The 21,805-nt window shown below is 39.5% G+C and overlaps 1 protein-coding gene and 1 long non-coding RNA gene across 2 annotated transcripts in view; one reads left to right on the top strand and one right to left on the bottom strand.

Moving 5' to 3' along the window:
• mtmr14 (myotubularin related protein 14) overlaps positions 1 to 16,613 on the bottom strand; it is a 24,563-nt gene extending 7,950 nt beyond the window's left edge. Inside the window, exons 1-16 of the mRNA XM_062394556.1 lie at positions 15,784 to 16,613; positions 14,348 to 14,496; positions 12,247 to 12,355; positions 11,262 to 11,337; positions 9,723 to 9,783; positions 9,314 to 9,436; positions 7,435 to 7,508; positions 6,664 to 6,734; positions 5,942 to 6,016; positions 5,489 to 5,555; positions 4,988 to 5,073; positions 3,903 to 3,979; positions 2,695 to 2,731; positions 1,581 to 1,651; positions 1,360 to 1,418; positions 72 to 198 (exon numbers count right to left, since the gene is read on the bottom strand). Of these exons, the coding sequence (XP_062250540.1) occupies positions 72 to 198; positions 1,360 to 1,418; positions 1,581 to 1,651; positions 2,695 to 2,731; positions 3,903 to 3,979; positions 4,988 to 5,073; positions 5,489 to 5,555; positions 5,942 to 6,016; positions 6,664 to 6,734; positions 7,435 to 7,508; positions 9,314 to 9,436; positions 9,723 to 9,783; positions 11,262 to 11,337; positions 12,247 to 12,355; positions 14,348 to 14,496; positions 15,784 to 15,918 (1,397 nt within the window). The 5' untranslated portion in view covers positions 15,919 to 16,613. The remainder of the gene's footprint in view (positions 1 to 71; positions 199 to 1,359; positions 1,419 to 1,580; positions 1,652 to 2,694; positions 2,732 to 3,902; positions 3,980 to 4,987; positions 5,074 to 5,488; positions 5,556 to 5,941; positions 6,017 to 6,663; positions 6,735 to 7,434; positions 7,509 to 9,313; positions 9,437 to 9,722; positions 9,784 to 11,261; positions 11,338 to 12,246; positions 12,356 to 14,347; positions 14,497 to 15,783) is intronic.
• Positions 14,385 to 21,805, top strand: LOC133959410 (uncharacterized). Its single transcript, XR_009921788.1, has 4 exons — positions 14,385 to 14,520; positions 14,839 to 14,887; positions 18,554 to 18,672; positions 19,932 to 21,805. It is a non-coding gene; the product is annotated as an uncharacterized LOC133959410 (long non-coding RNA).

Here is a 21,805-nt window from a genome sequence, read left to right as displayed (position 1 = left end):
TGATAAAATATTCACAATCAAATTTCCTCAAAGTGGGTGTGTGTTGGCATGTGCGTTTATGTGATACTGACCAGTTGGAGGCCTGGGGCTGGCTGGAGAACAGGTCCACAGTGTCGTTGTTTAAGCTGCTGCTCACCTCCTCAGTAATGAGGGAGAACTCACTGCTGAGACTGGTCACACTGCCACGATCCTTCGTCTCTGTAGCAAAACACACAGCAAAGCTCTGTTAGTTCTGCTTCAACCTGTAAAACTTGAATTCAGAAATATTTTCGATCTGTTGTGTGTTTACGTTAAAATAATAAAAGATGTTGTCTGCTTGACAGTAGATTTTGAAAATGGGTCTCAACCATTAATCTTCAACAAATAAACTTCCATCAAATTCCATAGCATTTGATGGAAGTTTATTCTGGTAATTGTGTGTGAGGGTTATTATCACTGAGTTTTCTTCAGCATTCCAACACAAACTTGGTATATAATAGACCTCATAAGACGCCATTTACACCTGTGAAACAGAGAGTGTTACATAAAGAAGTTAACCAAACACTGTATAGAACTATACAGAAGGTTTGTTGCCCACAGACGTAAGGCTGGTGATGCAAGATGTTTTGAATCCAAGCCTCACAATTCAAAAGACATGAAAGGGTTATGTTATCACCCAGAGTCTCGTTGCTTTGTGTCTACCCTGACACTGTGCGCTCGCAGCACTCACAACCTTTGTTATTCCTCATTGCATCAGACCAGAAGCAAGTGGCAGGGGCTGCTGATACTCTCACAAATACGTCACCAAAACGAATTATCAAATGTGCTCTATCGAGTTGTAACAAATGTAAGTAGGTCATGATGAAAACATAGGGAAAATTTTTTTTTTTTTCCACTGTAACCATCCTGATGTAATGTTATCCTGTAAAATCCAAGACATTAGATCCTGAACTCAAGACACATTCTTAAATTATTATCAAACTGTATTTTTTATTAGTTACTGATAATAATAGCTTCAACAAGGGAGCTGGAGCCAATCCCAGCTGACATTGGGCGAGGAGCTTGGCACACTCTGGACAGGTCTACAGCATATACAGGGCCAACATACTGGGCCAAACAAACATTTGCAATCGCGTTCATAATTTAGAGTGTCCAATTAAACCTAACCACAATCGATATAAGTGTAGAGAGCCCACACGGACACAAAGAGAACATGAAAACATACTTGTATCTATATATATATATATATATATATATATATATATAATATAGTCGGTAGAGGTGAATCTGAACGCTAAATGAGCTACATCCACTATATGTGTGTGAGAGGTGCCTGTACAGTCACATAGAGAGGGAGGCTCATGAGACACACTGACTTACTTAACTGGCAGAGATCCTCCACAGTGAAATCACTGTCTTTGAGGTGAGAGTTCTTCCTTCTGTCAGAAAAAGAATATGTGATGAAGTAACATCAGATCAAAAGAACAGAGAGAATCTGGTTATTCACTTTAAGAGTGAACACATTACACAACCGAAGCAAGGGAAAACGTGAGAGAGAGAGACAAAGAAAGAGAGAAAGAAAGAAAAAAGGCGGTACACACCTCTGTTTCTTAACAGCAGAGAACTTCTCTGAGACAATGTGCTTCAAAAAATTGAAGCAAAAGAAGAAAATCTGAGGGAGAGAGAGAGGACACGATTTTTAAGAGGAGTAAACACTTAGTTTATTTACTGGTCAAAGTTGTGAGGAGACAAACAGTACGTTAAACTTGATGTAGCTTCATTTCGCTCTACCGAAACTTCTCTGCATTTACATGTTATTTCTGCTGCTTCTCTGATAGATTTCTCCCTTTGTAGGAAAGCTATTAGTGATAGTGTTTCTCCATATTAACTCTTAGTGAAGTCACACTTTGAGCATGACTGACAACATATCGGGTTTTATTCTTTTATACTGTATAAATGCATAATACAATAATTTTAGGGATTCCCCTAAATTTGCTTGTGACCGAGATATGTGTGATGGTTGTACTGTTGGACATCAGGATTATGTAAAGTTACTGGATAGTTTACCATCAAAACTTTGTGGAAGAATGTGTGTGTCAGGAAAGAACCCATTCAATTTTGGTGACATATTGAGGTATTTTTCAAAATTTTCACAGAGAAACATTTATGTATTTTGATGAAAAATAGTTATAATTGTGTGCATTTTGGTGCAGATCCACATCAAAATCAAGCTCTAATGAATTCGGGGGACTGTTGGGCCTTGGCTGAGGCATGTGCTCTCACACCCTGTTCAGACCTGATATTAACATGCGTCTTGAAATATCCTATGAGTGGCCAGCAATAAGTACATGTGTTCAACCCTGGCATCAAAACGTGTAATGGATGTGTCTTCTGTGATCATCGTATCAGATCTCACTTCCCAGCACTTCATGCAAATGAACATGTATGTCGTATGTGTTAAGACCAAATTATGCTGTTTTGACCCAGTCTGAATGAGGCTGAATGAAACGCTGTCGCTTTCATTTGCAGATGCCATTGTTAAAGTCTCTTCATCATTACCTTTCAGAACAAATCAATGTTTGGTCTCAAGCATTTCAGCCTCAAAAATAAAAAGGAATTGTATTTAGAAGTCGCTTCATCAATTTGAATCTGAGTTAACACATCAGGGATGCTATATCATCATCATCATCATCATCATCACCACAGTAAACCTACCTCCTCCCCTTTGGAGAGTCGATCTGGCAGCATGTGACTGGAAATAGAAAGAGAACAATGGAAAATAAATATCAGCTGACTCTTATTTCTGTCAACAAACTATTCAACAAAGCCCTGTATTGTGAAAGCTAAGACACCTATTATTAAATCTTCGATGTTGAATTAAAATCCTACAAGTGGCATTAAAATAAATTTTTACCATTCACTTTTGATAAAACAAGTGTTCTGTATTGTAAAAGTGAAACTTTTAGCTAAGTGAGTCCAAACAAATTTAACGCTCATTGAAACCATCCCTCCAGGTTCAACTTCCTTTGTTTGTCCTTAAGAAATGTTCAAATGTAATTTTCACTGTATTGACGAGCATTAACAAAGTTTGGCTACAGGTGATTGGGAGGAGGGGACACTCATGCATTCACATGGACATCATCTGATATTAAACTGATTAGGCCAACAACCTGAATAAGAGATTTTTCTGATGACCTTAACCTGAAAAAGTTCATACTCTGAATAGGCAAAAATCCAAATATATTAGAAAAATGTGACTGTAGTCGCATTATGTAGACATGTACATGTCTACATAAAACGTGTTATTGGAGTCTTCAATTTTGGTGTTTTAAAACTGGCAGATCAACGTTGGATGTATTGACGCAAATAATTATAATTATCAGATTATGCTCAGTAACATGTGGAATATTCAACTAGCAGCTCATGTAAACCCCATAATTAAAACTATAATGTGTTGTCCCACACACTAGTCTTCTGCTTGGCCAATGTCCTAAGGGTTTTGGCAAGCCTGCTGATGTAGAATCTCATAGGCTAGATGACAGTGAACAGACCTTTTCTGCTTCTGATGAGCTCTAATTGGAGATATCGTGCTAGTAATTATGAATGGAGTATCCCAAAAGGGTGTGTGTGTGTGGGTGTGTTGTTGCGTGCGTGAGTTTGTGCGTTAGAGTGAGAAAGAAAGACAAAGAGAGAGGATAGAGAATGCGGTCAAAAGCAAAGTCACATTTGTCTCCTCTCATGATGCTCCCAGTGCTTCATTAACCAGTCCCTATTTAATTATACAAACACAGCGTGTCTAAAACAAGATGGCAACAAGATTTTTGCAAATGCAACTCTAAAGTATTCATGCAATCTTATGCCCTTTCAGTTACGGCTCCCAGGGAAGTCATGAAATGATGATGGGGATTATGTAAATTCTTTACCCGAAGAGGAACCAGTCGTAACTGATGGTCAGATACAGGATCTCAGCTGGCTCCAGGCTGGCATGCGCCGCACCGTCCTGTGACATGACAAAAAGTGAGTCACACAACCGTCAAATATCCCATGGTTAAAAATACTAGAGCAGTGCCCATTCTAAACTTGACTGTTAGCTTGTCCTGTGTTGATGCTCCAGAGCTACTTCAGAATTATTCCTTGTCATTAGTGAGTCCTCCTCAAACAGTTCTGCAATATACTGTAACTTGTTATTGTTTGTTTGATGGATGCAGTGTACACAGAAATTTTTTATAAACAGACAATGTTTTTCATATAATGAAACTGAATTTATTTATTTTTACGTCTTTGGCTCATATACGAGTTCGATATCATTAAATAAAATAGTTATCTGAAGGACATTGTAACCCTCGGTTTGACCCAGTTACTGACCACTGCTGTAGTAGAAAACATAGAAGATCTCAGTCCACCAAGTGACTGTCAGCACACCGCCCCCCCCCCCCCCCCATCCACAAACTGACAGCTACACGCTGGTCACGTGTTTATTCAATTTGTATAAATATTGAACGTATCGCGTATCCAAATTGCACCAAAATCTGCGCTGCACTTCCTCTGGCGATTTAAATTTTAAATGCAAAGCATAAAGCTGGTTAGTTTAACAATTCACGGTGGAAGTAGTATGCAAGATATATAGATACGTATGCCCCAGAGTCTAATTATACATGACATATTATGCAGCTACGGACACACTTTGAAGTGCAGCCTGTGACAACATTAGAAGCTTCCGGTATTCACCATGTTGGAGAAAAAGGCTGCACATTTATGACATGTCAGTTAGATTTTTAATAAAGGTGCTGAATACAGAAGAGTGTAATTAAAGTGCGTGTTTGAAATGAAATGAGCAAGAAGGGGCGCTGGGGCCTGGGCAGATGGATTCACAGCGGCATTAGGCAACTCACTAATGAGTGTTGGAGGAGCTAAACGATCTTCCAGGTCGCTGAGTGTCTTGTGAAGAGCAACCAGAGGAGGATAAAGGAGACTGACAAATAGCAAAAGAAGGAGAAGGAGGACTTACTGCCCACAGGGAGAGCCTGAGAAGGGACACAAACAGAGGAGTCCTGTCCCAGCCTGATATACAGTGCACCAGGAGGCCGCTCTGATCTGGAACAACATACAAAATAACCTTCAGCCACAGGATCATACAAGGATTGTGAATATGAACCAGTCTGTTTGATGTGAACATCACTACTTTCGGTAGTGGACATTTAGGTTAAAAATAGTGTCAAGGACGCAGTTTTAAATCGAATTGTAATATCCGGGCTTACGGACACTTGAATGACACCACAGGATCAGTATGGAGAATTTGATGAATTTTTTCTGTTGTTTTTCTACATTTAAAGTTTCAGCTTTTCGACAAGGGTGTGATGTCAATTTTAATAAAAAGTTACAAATTACAAGTCCTTAAGCACTCATACAGATACTGTGGGGATGTTGGTGTGCAACCCTACAGCTGAGTCTGGACTCTGTGCAATGTGTACTGAAGGGTTGGGATCCTAGTGCCGCAAACGCCACCTACCATCATTGTTGATGAAGTGGAGCAGCAGCTTCAGGTAGTTCTGGGTCTGCTCCACCAGGTCCCACGACTGATCAACAAAAAAACACACACATACACACCAGAATAAGTACGCTGTTGGTAAAACTGAAGAATTGGAATCACATGTAAAAAAATCCAGACTGACTTTCATGGTGTTTTTGAATTTTAAAGTTAAGGTAGAGCGGGTGGGTTTCGACAAAGCTTCAGAGTGTGGTTACAATGTAAATATTTCAGTAGGTGTGCAGTGCAAATGCTCATGAATTATGACAAAAGCACTTTTTAGGTTGGACAACAGATGGCAGTGACACATTACAAATGAAAGGAGAGGAGAGGAGAGGAGAGGAGAGGAGAGGAGAGGAGAGGAGAGGAGAGGAGAGGAGAGGAGAGGAGAGGAGAGGAGAGGAGAGGAGAGGAGAGGAGAGGAGAAAATGTCACCTGGTATTGAGTCCAGTCAATATTCAAGTTCTGAGTAAAGCACACAGGGATTGTCAAAGGAGCATCCACATAGTCCTGTCAAAAGAGACAGTGTGAAATCAGACTGGTACAACAGAGACAAGTTGACTTACAGAGCTTTCAATGATTCATCAATTATCTTTCCACTAATGGTTTAAACAATTGACGACTAATTAGCTGACAATGGGGGAAATGAGGACATGTAGTATTTGTTACTGTAGTTTACTCTAGTAATCGCCTGCACCACTAGGTGTGCTTTCTTTGCAAAACGGCTCAAATCTTAAGCTGTTCTGAGCTGTTTGCTGTGGCAGTCGTGTTGATGAACACTGCAGCATGAAGTTGTGAAAACTCTACAGAGGTGGCAGCTGTCCATTTTTGCAAGATAACTGAGTCTTGTGATAATACTAAACTAGACTACATTAAATCTGGTTTTACTGATTAAATTGGTGTGATTATGTTTGTGCTGCCCCATGACATCTGTTCAAGCTCTTTCCAGCTGCATCTTATAAATAAAGTACACAAATTATCTTTTTAAAACCAGATAAACTAGAAACGAATATATGTTCTATGACTATGTTTGAATCATTGTATGTTCTCGAGTAAAGCCTAAATAACTACTGCAAGTCACAATTTATTAACAATTAACTAACTATTGATATGGATTAAGGAACCTCCCACATGACCACCAAAGAGACTGATTGTACCTGATTCCAGTTGAACACCAGACCTTCAGCTGTATAGTCTCTGTCTTTGTAGTCCTTAAAAAACTCACATCCTTAATAAAGACAAGATGAAAAAGTAATTTATCATATGGTCACAGATTAAACTCCAAACTCATATCTCAAAATGACAGATGATGATAAGAAACACATAACAATTTTGAGCATCTCTGGAAGACTAAGCTTTCCCTCACATGTCTGTGTCTAAGCCTCAACTTCACTGGTTTTCACACACAGTGAGGAATATAAACGAATTTTATGGTTGGAAAACTAATCGCAGAGCATTTCAACTTTATGAGGATGACAGTTATGGTTTCATAATATCGACAATTTTCTTTTATGTGGTTTGTGCAGGTTTTTGCCTACGCCAATGAGATTCTGTTTTGTATTTTGTTTATCTATCCGCAGGATGATGCAAGAACAGCCAGGCAGATTACCACAAAATATGGTGGAAGAATGTGCTACTCCGTATCAGGGGTTGATCAAGGAATATGTATCACTTTATCTAACTTTGCGACATGGGCATTTTTTAACCTTTTCTCAGAGAATAATTCAATCATTCATTCGAGTGTGTTCAATTTGGGGCAGATCCCATCTAGTAAATTTAAATTAGGTTTCAGTTGGGGAATGTTGTTCCTTGATACCTATCTGCAAATGCATACGCTTATACAAATGTAGGCGCAATTATCTGATGAGCAAATGTATGTATGTATGTATGTGTCTCTAGTGGAGTGACTGAGAAATACAGTTATTTACCTGGATAAGGCACAGAGAGCAAGGCGAAGTCTGCATAGCGTTGAGCCTTGTCTGCCTTCTCAGATGAGGTAACACTGCACAGACAGGGAGACATAAGCATTTCTCCACATGGACCAGAATATATTTATGCACACATGTAAGTAGACACATTTCTGGAGGTCATGAAATGTGATTTGATCTTCCTTCAAGTATGAAAAATGAAGAAGTTATTAATCTGATAAAACACAAGCAATTTCAACTTTTATAATATTTTGTATATCTATGTAATTCACCCACCAAACCCAGTATGAGTAAAAAAGGGAAGGAATTTAATAACTGGTCATTTCACAGCAAGAACTACAAACAAGCTCTTTCTGCATTCATGGGCACAAAGCTGGTATAGAGATGAGCCAAAATGTTGTCTGGACCAGAAATACCCAAAAAAAGTATCACTGCTTGTGCTTTGTGTGGATAAATGGTCGACTGGATAAAATAAACTAGTCGGGCAATAAAAAGTATACAATAACGGAAGACCATGGCCCAGATATTAGCCATCTACCTCGGAGGCTCCAAAATATTGCTCATCTTCTCCAGGGGCAAATTCGTCTTCAGTAGATAGAACTGGTGGATCTGAGATTGCCTCAGCTAAGACGTGTTCTCCAGATTTCTGTTGTTACATCACTGATCGTTCTGTATTGAGCATCTTCTGAGACTTTGTTTGCGAGGCATGTTTCACATCAGCAGATGCTCATTACATTACATTTCATTTACTTTTATCCAAAGCAACTTACAATAAGTGCATCAACCGTGAAAGAACAAACCCAGAACAACAAGAATCAAGTAAGTACAATTTGCTTCAAAAAGGCCAATCTAAAAGTGCTACATGTAAATGCCTTATAAACAGATTTATTATCTTTTTATCACTGTGAAGTTTTTCTAACACCTCCAGTCTGACTAGCCTCCAGGTTTGATTAATTCCTGACTGTTAGCTTTTGTTGACATAATTAGCCGAAAGGTTGACATACGGCGTACAACCTAAATGTTAATGATCGATTGATGTTTTTAATATAAACAAGAACTGTACAATGATTTGAAAAAACTAAAAAGAAAAGAAGTAAATATCTCTCGAGGGAAAAAGTGGTGTCATACACGCAGAAGACGCCTGTGAAAATTCATGAGAGTTTGAGGTGATAACTGCTGACTCCATTATCTTTTTTTTTGTCAAGAAAATCACGTGATCTCCGCAGTTAATTAATACTTTACTTTCTGCCTCAGTCTATTTCACCCAGCTGAATAATGAGAACCTCTCGCTTCGTTGTGCATCTCTGAAAAACATCAGGTCATGTCTGTATTAAAATACTAATCCCAAACAGGAGGAGGAAACAACTAAATCCCAAGTCTCTCTTGTGTAGAAATTAAAACCAGCACAAGTGCCCTATCCTGACTTAGTTAATCTGCATAAATCTAAAGTATATACGCAATACACTGAGTCAGTAGCAGTGCTGTGTTTAACCTCATAATTGCAAAAGAAGCAACGCCCTGCTTATCCATGAAGGAATTCATAAGCTTATTATAAAGATCAGTTCTACGTGTAGTTTATTAAAAAAGAGCAGAGGAGCTAAACTACGCTGCTCACTCAGGCAGTCTAAACACTCTAATCTGTTAACATCATAATTTTTCTTTAAAGTTCAATGAGCGCATTTAGTTTTCCCAAAGTCGGTGAGTAGTTGCGTTAAATAATCATGATTACAATATTGACCAAAATAAACGTAATCAGGATATATGCCATAATCAAGCAGCCCTAGCCAGTAGTCAGATTCCTTCCCTGTGGTTTCTTGCTACAAAGAGAAGTTCAAACAGTAACCTAAATAACAGCCAGAGTGTGAATGCTGTTCCTTACTTTAGGCCAAACTTAACCTTCTTGTTCTCCACCATCAGGTCACAGATGTAACGAATCGAGAGGTAACGGAGCAGCTTAATGTCGTGGCCTCGGACCTTGTCAAAGAGCTGCGAGTCTCCGTTTCTGAGGACAACAACAACAAAAGTGGAGGCAAATTGAGATAAGGAAACTTCTGCCAGAAAAAAGGTACATTCTTTGGTCGATGTCTTTATTTTAAGAGACATTTTAAGTTTAGTTTGTGTCATGCATGGATAAAGAATTTGTTGTACATCACTTTTCATGCACCTTCACTGGGGTCAGTCGCTTGCTTGCTTGTTTTACAGCCATCACAAGTAATAAGTGTCACACTCAGAACAAACTAGATTCTGGTGTTCACTGTTTACTAATCTTGTGTGAGTAATCAGATTACCTGACGGCACTGTCATCCTCTAGAACCTCTTCGGACTCTGTCCACGTGTCATCACTGCCCCCTGCAACACACACATGTATACAAGGTGAACCGGAGGTATCATACATACATATATACATACATACATAAATACATACACACAGACATATTGTTATTTCAAGTTGTGAACATTCTATATACACAACACATTAGCAGAACAGTTCATGTGCTAACAAAACCTGTTCATGTATCAATTTTTTTGGAAAGAGGAACACCAGAAAGGGGTTCTATCCTTCAGATCATCTCTCTGCGAGATGTGAGCTAATCACTAAATGAGTCACTATGAGATTTGAAACCCTGACAAAATCCTGGAGCAATCCAGTGGGGCTGTTTGTCATAGTCAAGGGGTGTGACAAGTTTAACATTCTGTCCAGCACCATCTTTTTTTAAACCAGAACCACATTTAGAGGAGCAGGGGGTGGGGCCTGACTGACTGCACCCGGTCCCCACATGCCACTGCAATCTGCACCTACATGCTTTTTATAGGTGTCCATCTATCCAAGCCCCTATTCATACAATGCTTTATCGTCTATTTGACTCTAAACTTAAAATAACTATAAAATAAAAACTATAAACGTCATAGGAAAATGTTAACTGACGTTATAATTCAAGTGAGGAGTGAAGTCGTTTTCTGAGACTTCTATAGAAAAATAATTATTTTTAAGACTAGTGGCGTCGCCCTCTGCTGGTCTTTTGAGAGATTACAGGTTTCAGGCATCTCAACATTCGTTTAACTTTCTGGAATCCGAGTCTACATCAATGTTTTTGTACAGTCTGTGATTCAGACCCTGATTTATGTTCATGTTAATGTTTTATTACAGCAATTGAAAGTTAATACATGAGACAAACATAAGTGTCATATTTACCTCCACCAAGGAGGTTTTATATTCACCCTTTTCTGTTTGTTTGTTTGTCAATAAGATTACTTAACAATTATGGAATGTATTTCCACAAACTTTTGTAGAAGGATGGGAACCCATTCAATTTTTTTATATATTATAACTGGGAATAATCTATGGATCGTGATGAAATATTATAGGTATGGCGGTTTATGAGTGTGTGCAATCTTGTGCAAGTTGATATGATTTAAGGGGACTGTTGGGCCTTAGTGGCATTTCCAAGGGCTACTCTAGATATATTATATTCCCACATAGTTTTGGTTGTGGTTTGGTGCAGATGGAAAGATAAATAAATAGATTTTCTGGTAAAATGTAAATACCTTTGGATGGACACTTGTGAATATACTTGGTTTCTTTTAATGGTTACAGTACCTGCTTGTAACAAAAGATTTTTTGTAAAACTAAGAGGAACATTAAGTCCCAATAGGAAAAAAAATAGGTGTCTGACAATTGCTGTAACTATTCTCAGGTCAGAGAACACATAGGGAACTGAAACATCCATGGAACAATAAGCCAGCCACAACTTCCCATGTTTTTGCTAAAATTGGGTTTGTGTGTCTTTGTGTGTCAGTCTGTGTGTGCAACTGTGTATTTATCCTACCAGAGAAGATATAGTTGTAGCCCGTGCGTCCATACAACTCCCCCCAGCCTGCTAGAGTGGACGACCTGCAAATATGCTGCAATAAGAAAAAGACAATACAAGATCAGAAAGTGACGTTTTACTGTTCGCTCCATCATGAAATAATCTATATCCTGCCACCTGTACCACCACAATGTAAAAAGTAGGAAGTGGTGGCCACAGAAAAAAGTTTCATTCTACAAAGAGGTATCGCACTAAGATATTTCTCATTTTATGTCCAAAACCAGCCATGGTCCTTTCTCTTTAACAGTGTTGGTCAGTATAAGCTTCATAACATGCACTCACCTGAACTAATATAATTCCCTGTCTTGTATGACTATAGCAAATATGACTATATCAGTTACATTAATTTAACATTTTCATCATTGAATCATCAGCAGCAGCACCCATGCCAAGAGAACTTTAAAAAATCCCACAAAGAATAAGGCAACTAGTGTGACTGATGCGTTTGTAACTTTCAGCCAGAACTGGACAGAAAACCACTCTGATTCATATTTAAAAATGATTTCAATGGTTATCCCATCAATAGGTTCATTGCAAAAAAACAAAATCTTAACCCCAATAAAATGTAAAGCAGCTCTGAAAGGTGATTAAAAATGGAAAATGATTTGCTGTCAACTGTGAAAATATGTGAAATATTTTGGGGTTATATTTGTAATACTCCTTTTGACCACAAGAGGCTTAAGTGCCCAGTCATTGATTGGAGCATTCATGTTTTCTTTCAGGTAATTTCTAATTTATCTATGTACTCTAAACACAAGGAACATATATTATGTTTTTTCAAAGTTTACAGTCACGTTTTACTTTTGATTGGAAATCTGGGTTTCCCATGTAGAAACTGAAGAGGCTTGTCATGCAACGTTTAAGCTTTTTTGAGGGGAATTATTATCATAGATACTATTAAAGCCCTGAGGAGAGCGTGTAGTTTACATTTGTGTTACAGTACCTTGCCGTTGTAGAGGATGACGGGGCAGACAAACCTTCCTCTGCAGCGAGCCAGCTTACTCCGGTTCACTAGGTCTTGCAGCTTGCTGATCTGCAATGTGCTCTCAAACCTGGACATACACAGTACCACGTTATCCATTAGAAAGCCTACTAAAACTAGAATTTAGCCTGTTATAGAGACAATTTAATAAAAAAACACTTGACATCAACAATTGGTGTTCACTACACACTAACTTGGTAACAGCTGACACCACCGTTCTTAGCTACAGATGTAGGTTACAGTTTAGTGGGAAATGAAGCCTCGGCCACAAATAAAAATTTAACAACTATTGTTCACTACACACTAACTTGGTAACAGCTGACACCACTGTTCTTAGCTACAGATGTAGGTTACAGTTTTGTGGGAAATGAAGCCTCGGCCACAAATAAAAATTTAACAACCATTAATAGATGGACTGAATGAGTGTTTTGGGTGGATGGACTAGTGTTAATGTTAACTAGTGAACATTTGAATGATCAAATCATCAATTAAACAAGTTTCGGTGAAAATTTAACAGACAAAAGTCATATTTGTGCCTGATTTACAATGAATGATACACAACATCAAGGATAAGCAGATGACTGTGCAGGATTTTCACCCCTGTACTTTTCTACTAGGGCTGCTCGATTATGGAAAAAATCATAATCGGGATTATTTTGGACAATATCAAAATCACGATTATTCAAACGAAGTCTGTGCTTTATTTATTTAATCACTTCCGGTTCCGGTAAACACTGATGACGGCTGCGTGTCTTATTCCTCCGTGAAACCAGGATATCCGTTTCCGGTTATTCAAACCCTTATGATGGCAACCCTAACACTCTATACCGACTGACCGGCGCGGAGAAATCTGGGTCCGGTCTGACCGGTCTGAACAGCCAGACGGGAGCGCCCATGAGAATAGCGGTGCGCGACACGGCCGCTACATGGTCTGCTGCTACCATCCCTGCTTTTCCACTCGCTCTGTTTTTTTCACTGCCGATCACCACACACACAACTCGCCTCCTTCACTTTACTACTGCTGAGAGTGAGAGCCAGTCAGCTGGGCCGCTGAATGCTTTGGGCGAAGGACTGAATTGCGCATGCGAGTCTCTTTCGAAAAAAAATTCAAATAATCGTTTCAACTCGATTATAGCAGTTTGGAGATCCTTTTACCCCATAATCGTAATCACGATTAAATTTCAATTAATCGAGCAGCCCTATTTTCTACCCTCTATAAACAATCATTTATTGCACAATGGACAGAAATAACCATTGTATATCTTCTTCTACACCTACTCAATATAAGAGCTTTTCATCATTATCATTATAAAAGATCTAATTTATAATTTCTCCATACAAACAGTGATGTCTCCATGTTGCTTGTTTTGTCTGGCTAACAAACAAAAAACTAAAAAGGTATTTAAATCACTGCATGACAAAAAATGTATTCAAGGTAACCAATTGCCACATTTGAGCGAAAGCAGAGAATATTATACGTTATTTAATTTAAAATTAAAACAAATATTCAATCAGTTGCTGGTTATTTTTCAGTCAACCAATTAATCATTTTAGGAATGATTCTGCTGAAGTTTTGAGTGTTTCCTTTTCTAATTAATTTATTCTGGTTAGTGGCCAAATCGAAATGTGTGAAACAAATTAGCTCTCGAGCTTTAATGGCAACAGATTTTCTAGGATTGTTTTCCTATTACTGTCTTTTGAGCAGCTTTCATTATTTTATATCCAAATCACAGCATGCAAGTGACGTTGACCCAGACCTAGAAATTAAATATGACTATCTGTAGCATGAGGCTGGTGTCTGTACTTTGCCCCCCTTTTTTCCACTGACTGCATGGTTTTCCTATTTCAGTTGACAACATGCACTTGTGTGACAGAACTTTCAGTTCAGCTCTCTGCTCTCTTGATCTGATCACAGGGACAGGAGATGAGTGACCTTTGCTCTCTGAACCACAGTAAGGTGTGTATGATTAGAGTGACACAAACAAAAAAGAGGTAATAGGTAACTGAGTGGACTGGACTTTGTATTGGAAAACAATGAATTGGCAAAATAGTTGAGAGGTACCTGTTGCTCTCGACATCTGTGGATTCATACTCCAGGAAAACTATCTGTCGTGGGTAATGTCCGCACACTTCCCCATTGGCGTTATGGATGATACTGTACTTGTAATCTCTGGCAAATAACTCCAGACAACGCCTCTCTATCGCCTCTACCTGAAGAAAGACAACAACAAACATGTCAGTGGTTTGAAAAGAAGCAAAGAGCCAGCAGAAAGTTATCAGTCATGAAAAACATCTTTACAGAATTAACACCTGCTGCTACAAGTTCTGTTTCAGATTTTGGCATAGTTACCAGTAAAGTGAACTGATCCAGCTGGCCCATTTTGTAACCTAATGTTGAATTGAAGATGTATGAAGTAATTGAATTGTCAATTGAACTACAGCATTTGATAAGACAAAGTACTCTGAGAGATGCTGCAAAAATTCACAAGACTATATATGAAGATTAAATATAAGGAGAATTTAACAACACTGACAGAATATCATTCCTTTCAGATATGAATGCACACCGTAAAGATTCAAGAAGCAGCATCAACAACTAATGGTGAGAAGTTGAAAGCAGTATCTATTCTGTTAGGGTTGTAACGATGCCTCAAATCCACGTATGGGTACAGACTTGGTTGTTGTTTGTTTGTTTGTTTTGCTGACTAGGTTCTGCCCAAAGGTAAATCCTCAGGGTTGTTGAGCTACTTCAAAACCCCAAACTTTATCGTGACACATGCAAATTTAAAATTTAGCTTGTCCTGAACTTTAACTAGAAAAAGGATGTGTAGTTTGAATGAGTTGTAGTTTGAAATGTAAATAAGTTTAGTTACACTGGTAAAAAAGGGATATGCAAACATTCTGAGGGGCCATTGTTGTTAATCTGAAAAAAGGGACACGCTAAATTCGTGCAGATAGTTACCTGTAAACTAGTTTAAGCAGTGATTTGATTGTGTGCCTTGAGGTATGAACCTTTAATAAATATCAAATCATTATGAGTTGACATTATGTTGAGTTCAAATTCAAAAAGGAAATTTTGCAAACTCCCATTCTCAATGTAAATGTAACTTTGGACAATGTCACAGGATGAGAGGCATAGGAATTCACTTTGCATCCGTTTTTTCAAATCTATTATTTATGTAGGATATCGGATTTAATTTGGTCAAACTTAAGCAACTACTGGGCTACTCATATTTATGTCGCCAAAATAATAATACAACTTTTATTTTCTCAGAGGTGCAGCTTAGTCAAAGAGCTCCACCTCTTATGGTAAAAAAAAATGTCTGGGTTTGATTTGCAGTTTTGCGGTTCTGTCACCCTGTACCGTGACATGTGCCTGTGGACTTTTGTATCGCGGTTTCGGTTTGAGGGTTATTACATTCCTAGTGTCAACACATGGCAACACTGACATCCTTGAATAATAGTGCTGCTTGTGTGTACTGATGAGCACAGACTTACCCGAGGAGTGACTTCCTTAGCTCTGTACTGCGTCTTAGAAAACAAATCTATCAAATCCGCTATTTCCTCGCTCTTTCTGACCGACAGCCCGGAGCCCGTGAAGCCGCCGGCCGGGGAGGACGAGGCAGCCATCATAGCGCCTCGACCCGAGGAGGTGGCCTCTAGCCGAACTCGACCTTTTTCAAACACCGCAGAACCTTGTCCTTTCGTTCGGGAAGACCGACCAGGCCATCCCTTCCCAGCCAGCTTCTTCCTGACTGCCCGATTGAGGGGGCCGGAGCCGGGGACTCTTCGTGAAGTCAGGGCACCGGCGAGCGGCTACACTCTCCACACAGAAGCCGCTGCCAGCCCCCACAGGCAGCCACTCGCACCGCGCAGTTAGCACTGCTAGCTAACACACTGCTTCAGCTGCCCAGGCTCAGTTAGCTCCGTTTCCACTGACACGAAGCCCTCAACAACTCATTAGACACGATTTCAGACCTTTGTAGTCCTCCACCACATGATCCCTGTTGGTCTGAAACAAGGTGAAGTAATGTCCGGCTCCAAGCAGCAGCCAACCGAACTGCAGTTCGTCAGCTGCGGTCAGGAAAGCTCCGGGATCCCTCCCGGCCTGCTCACGTTTCCTCAATGTCACGTCTCCATGTCTCCTGGTAACCACGATCCCAGCAGCGAAAAGATTGAAGTTGTGCAGAAGTCTGTCCAGAGGCCGAGAGACCTGCTGCTGGTGTTGGAGTGAAGGACGAGAGCCAGAGAACTGTGTTGCAATCGGTTTACTCCAGCCTGTCCATGCAGAGAGTAAACAGGAAGTGAACACAACCACGTGACAGCCCAGCCGTCTCGCTTTTTAATGACGTGTGTGTTCAGTCACAGCAAGGACTACTGCTGCCCCATGTTGTTCACTAACCCCGTGCTGCTGCTGCCCCACTTTGTTTACTAAACCAGTGCTGCTGCTGCCCCACGTTGTTTACTAACCCAGTGCTGCTGCTGCCCCACGTTGTGTACTAACCCAGTGCTGCTGCTGCCCCACATGTTTACTAACCCAGGGCTGCTGCTGCCACACGTTGTTTACTACACCAATACAGCTGCCAGACTTTGTTTACTAACCTACTGCTGCTGCCACACTTTGTTTACTACCCCAATGTTGCTGCCACACTGTGTTTTACTCAGACGAGGGCTTTGCTAGAGTGTGGGACAGTGGGAGCTGTGTATACTAAGACATCAAAGGAATCATTCCTGGCTAAACAAACTTTGAAAAGAGAAAGCTACACTCTAGCAAAGCCCGAGAACAACGTGTGATTATTAAAAAGGAATAAGTCCTACCTGTGAAATAGAAACACGTGAGAATCCCAGACTTTGCAGAACCTACAGGTATATTTTTTCATTGGTTAGAGTCAAAAAAATTTACCTTGGGTGTGAGTTACAAAAGTGTGGCTCCTTCCAGAAATTTCCTCTAAAAATTAACAATAAGATCTATGTCAATGTCAGTCAATTTTAATTATATAGCACATTCAAAAACAACTTGGTTGTGCTAATGGTACAACAAAAGGACTGTAAAACGTTATACATCATAGTGTAAGTAATACAAATAAAATAAAATTATTAATGTAAAATAAGAAATAACTAAACATTTTATAAAATATAAGATATACGATAGGATAAAAAAATCCGCTACGATGAAACATATACTCAACTCGAGGAGAAAGCCTGGGAGAACCGGTGAGTTTTTGTTTCCCTAACTGGAGTGTGTATAAAAAGAATTTCGGATAAGTAAGATGGTGCCAGTTCGTTAAAATATTTAAAAGTTAAAGGTAAGTTTTTAAAAACGATCATGTGACCAACAGGAAGCCAGTGTAGGAGGCGCAACATGTGTGTGATATGGTCTCTTTTTTTTCCTAGTCAGCAGGCGAGCAGCAGCATTTTGGACTAGCTGCAAGCGTTTAATGGAGGATTTGTCTAAGCCTACATACAGGGAATTACAATAGTCAAGACAGGAGGTTATGAATGCATGGATAACTCTCTCTAGGTCTTTTTGCGGGAGGTAGGCCTTTACCTTGGCAATTTTTTCGCAGTGGAAAAAAGCTACCTCTGACATCTGACGAACTTTGCTTTTCAAAATGAAAAGCCTCTAGAGTGGATCGAGTATAAGAAGCCAAAGGCTGAAGATTGTCCACATCTTGCAGTTCTGATTGTTCAAATAAGATAACATCAGTCTTATTGTTGTTTAATTTGAGGAAGTTTGAATCCATCCAAGATTTTACATAATTGAAGCACTCAAGGAGGGGCTGCAGTGATGTCCTAGTTGTATGGTTCAGGGTCAAGTTTATTTGAATGTCGTCTGCAAAGCAGTGATAGGAGACATTATATTTTTCAGATATTTATGCTAGGGGCAGAATGTATGGAGAGAAAAAGACAGGGCCTAGAACGGATCCTTGAGTAACCCCACATGTAAGTGGGGCCTACCCAGAGGAGTATTCACCCAGGTGGAAAGAGAAACTCCTATCAGTTAAGTCAGACTCAAACCACCTGAGTGCTGTACCTTTAATCCCCCAAAAAATGTCCAAGCGTGATACTAGGATTGCGTGATCGACTGTGTTGAAAGCGGCCGTCAGGTCTAGGAGTACTAAATGGTTTGTATTTATATAGCGCTTTTCTATTCTTGCTGACCACTCAAAGCGCTTTACTGTACAGTTTTACATTCACCCATTCACACACACATTCATACAGTGCATCTATTCACAGCACTTTGTTATTCTATGGGTTGGCCATGCAGGGTTCAGCATCTTGCCCAAGGACACTTCGGCATGCAGATCGTTCAGACTGGGGATCGAACTGCCGACCTTCAGGTTTGAGGACGACCACTCTACCCCTCAGCCACAGCTGCCTAATAGGGTTAGTGTTAGAATCTCCTGAATCAAAAGTTAAAATCAAATCGTTTAAAAACTCTTACAAGAGCTGTTTCGGTATTGTGATGCGGTTTTGAAACCTGACTGGAATTTTTCATTTACATTATTGTTGATAAGAAATGTCTGCAACTTGGTGAGAACTACCTTCTCTAGGATTTTGGACAGGAAGGGCAGTTAACGAATGGGCCTGAAGATAGAGAGAACAGAGGGATCAAGGTTTCCTGCTTTAACAAGAGCTGTACAACAGCATGTTTAAGACAGCTGGGACACTAACAGAGAGAAGACAGGTGTTAATCACTGACATAATACATGGGCCAACAGTGTCAATGACTTCTTTAAGAAGACAGACGGTGATTGTGGGTCGCAGATGGGGAACCACCTCGGATAGGAAGGATATTGATAGGGGCTCGAATTGACCAAAGTCAGTTGGGATCATGGGAGGGATAGGGGGTTGATGGTTAGTTGACATAGTTAAGGATGATCTAAGAAACTACATTTCTTCAATAAAAAATGTAAGAAAGGAATCACAGAGGACAGGTGTAGGCAGAATAGGAATAAGATTACCGGGGCTTATGATATAATTAGCCCTAGAACACTAAATTCGGATTATTTTTACCCGAATATTTGTTGAATACAATATAAGTTGTAAATGATGCAGGGAGGATATAAAAGAAGAGTATTTCAAATTGCCATCTATTGTTGTACATTAATATATTTTGATGAGAAGAATTTTTTAACGGGTATATTATATTTGGTCAAATGTACCCGACGTCAGTGATGGTGTTTCTAATTGTACGTTAGTGTTCTATGGTTAAAAATATTACAAAGAACCTGTTACCTGTGATCATTTTGAAAATATAAGGTTGTATAAACTTGCGAGTAGGCTCTTCCCCCACTAATGCGGGTATTCCTGATTGATTGGTACCATCCCCAATTTGGTTGGTTTGGTTTTTGGAAGGGAAAACACAATTTGTGAAATGTTAGGGTTAGGGTTGCAATTAGGGTTAGGCTTAGGCTTAGGGTCAGGGTCAGGGTTAGGTCTAGGTTTATTGTTATGGTTAAGAAGGTCATAGAGACTTGCGAGTAGGCTTTACCCCCACTTATGCGAGCACTCCCAATCGATTGGTACCATCTCTGAGGGTCTACGATCTCGTAAGGGAAAAACCCAATTTGTGAAGTGTAAGGAAAGATAGCCTTCCTTATTTAAAATCTCTTTTACCTTGCACAACTCTCCCACTTTACCAGCAGCAAAGCAGCCACAGACCATCCCCACCCACATTACTGCCACCATGCTTGACAGATGGCGTCAGGCACTCTTCCAGCATCTTTTCACCTGTTCTGGGTCTCACAAATGTTCTTCTGTGTGATCCAAACACCTCAAACTTTGATTCTTCCGTCCATAAATTTTTTTTCCAAACTTCCTCTGTCTATGTCTGTGTTCCTTGACCATATCAATCTTTTATTTTTATTGGGCATTCTCAGATATTTCTTATTCTTTGCCACTCTGCCTAGAAGGCCAGCATCCCGGAGTCGCCTCTTCACTGTAGACGTTGATACTGGCATTTTGCGGGTACCATTTAAAGAAGCTGCCAGTTGAGGACTTTTGAGGTGTCAATTTCTCAAACTAGAGTCTCTAATATACTTGTCTTCTTGCTGAGTTGTGCATCTGGGCCTCCCACTTTTCTTTCTACTCTGGTTAGAGCCAGTTTGTGGTGTTCTCTGAAGGGAGTAGTACACACATGAAAGTTCTCATTTTCTGGCCATTTCGAGAGAATAATCAAACCCACAAATGTGATGCTCCAGATACTCAACTAGCTCAAAGGAAGGCCAGTTTTATAGCTTCTCTTACCAGCTAAACAGTTTTCAGCTGTGCTAACATAATTGCACAAATGGTTTTCAAGGTTTTTCTAATCATCAATTAGTCTTCTAAGGCGATTAGCAAACACAATGTACCATTAGAACACTGGACATACCTTTGTGGATTTTTCCTTAAAAACCAGACATTTCCACCGAGAATAGTCATTTACCACATTAACAATGTATAGAGTGTATTTCTGATTAATTTAATGTTGATTTCATTGAAAAATACAGTGCTTTTCTTTGAATAATAAGGACATTTCTAAGTGACCCCAAACTTTTGAACGGTAGTGTAAATTCTGACCCAAAAGGGTTAGGGTTATGGTTAGGGTTAGTTCTGTAGTAATCAAAAGTTGCACAGTAACAAGGTTGTGCAATGCGTTGAGTAACTGGCACCCACTTGACATAGATGTAAGAAGTAAAAAGGGGGAAGTTTTTTACTAACCCACTGCTGCTGCAACACTTTGTTTACTTAACCAACGCTGAATGGCAATAACCTTTACTATATAATGCTTTCAGTGGTCATCAAGACTAGAAAAGCTTTTTATGAATACAGAACATTTACCATTTAGCCAACCTAAAACTCACACAAGCTCTGCCTTCCCCATAAATATAAGCTACAGTGGTTTACATCAATTCAAATTTACTTCTCTCTGTCGTTTGGGGGTGCTGTTGTGCAGATGACCTTCCCTGAACTATAAATGTGTTTATTGCTAACTTGGATGTTTGTGCTATATTGTTCGGAGTGATGTCTGTGGAGATAGTCCTCCAGAGATCAGACGATGAGACAGGACTCTCTCTTGCAGTATTTAGTATTGCCAAGAGTGTGCAAAGCTGTCATGCAAGCAAAAAGTCAGCTACTTTGACGAATCTAAAATAGGAAAAATATTCTGGTTTGTTGAGCATTTTTTTTGTTTACCACATAATTCCATATGTGTTCCTTCATAGTTTGGATTTCTTCAATATTAATCTGCAATGTAGAAAGAAAGAAAAATAAAGAAAAAACATTGAATGAGAAGGTGTATTCAAACTTTTGACTGGTAGTGTTCAGTGACATACTTTTGACCATAGATTGCAGTGGAACTGCACATTTCTCTTACAAGTTGTTGCACAGTCTATGACTTTGTGAGTTAGGGCCTTTTCTCGAAGGTTTGACAGCTGCTTGGCAAAAATTTCAAAACAACTGTAAAAGGAAACAATTATGGAGTCATTTTAAATACAGAGGAAAAAACACATTAATTTATATAAACATTTTATGCGAA

Source organism: Platichthys flesus, chromosome 2 (genome assembly GCF_949316205.1).
Source record: "Platichthys flesus chromosome 2, fPlaFle2.1, whole genome shotgun sequence".
Classification (NCBI taxonomy): Eukaryota; Metazoa; Chordata; class Actinopteri; order Pleuronectiformes; family Pleuronectidae; genus Platichthys; species Platichthys flesus.
This window is presented reverse-complemented; position numbering and strand designations above follow the sequence as displayed.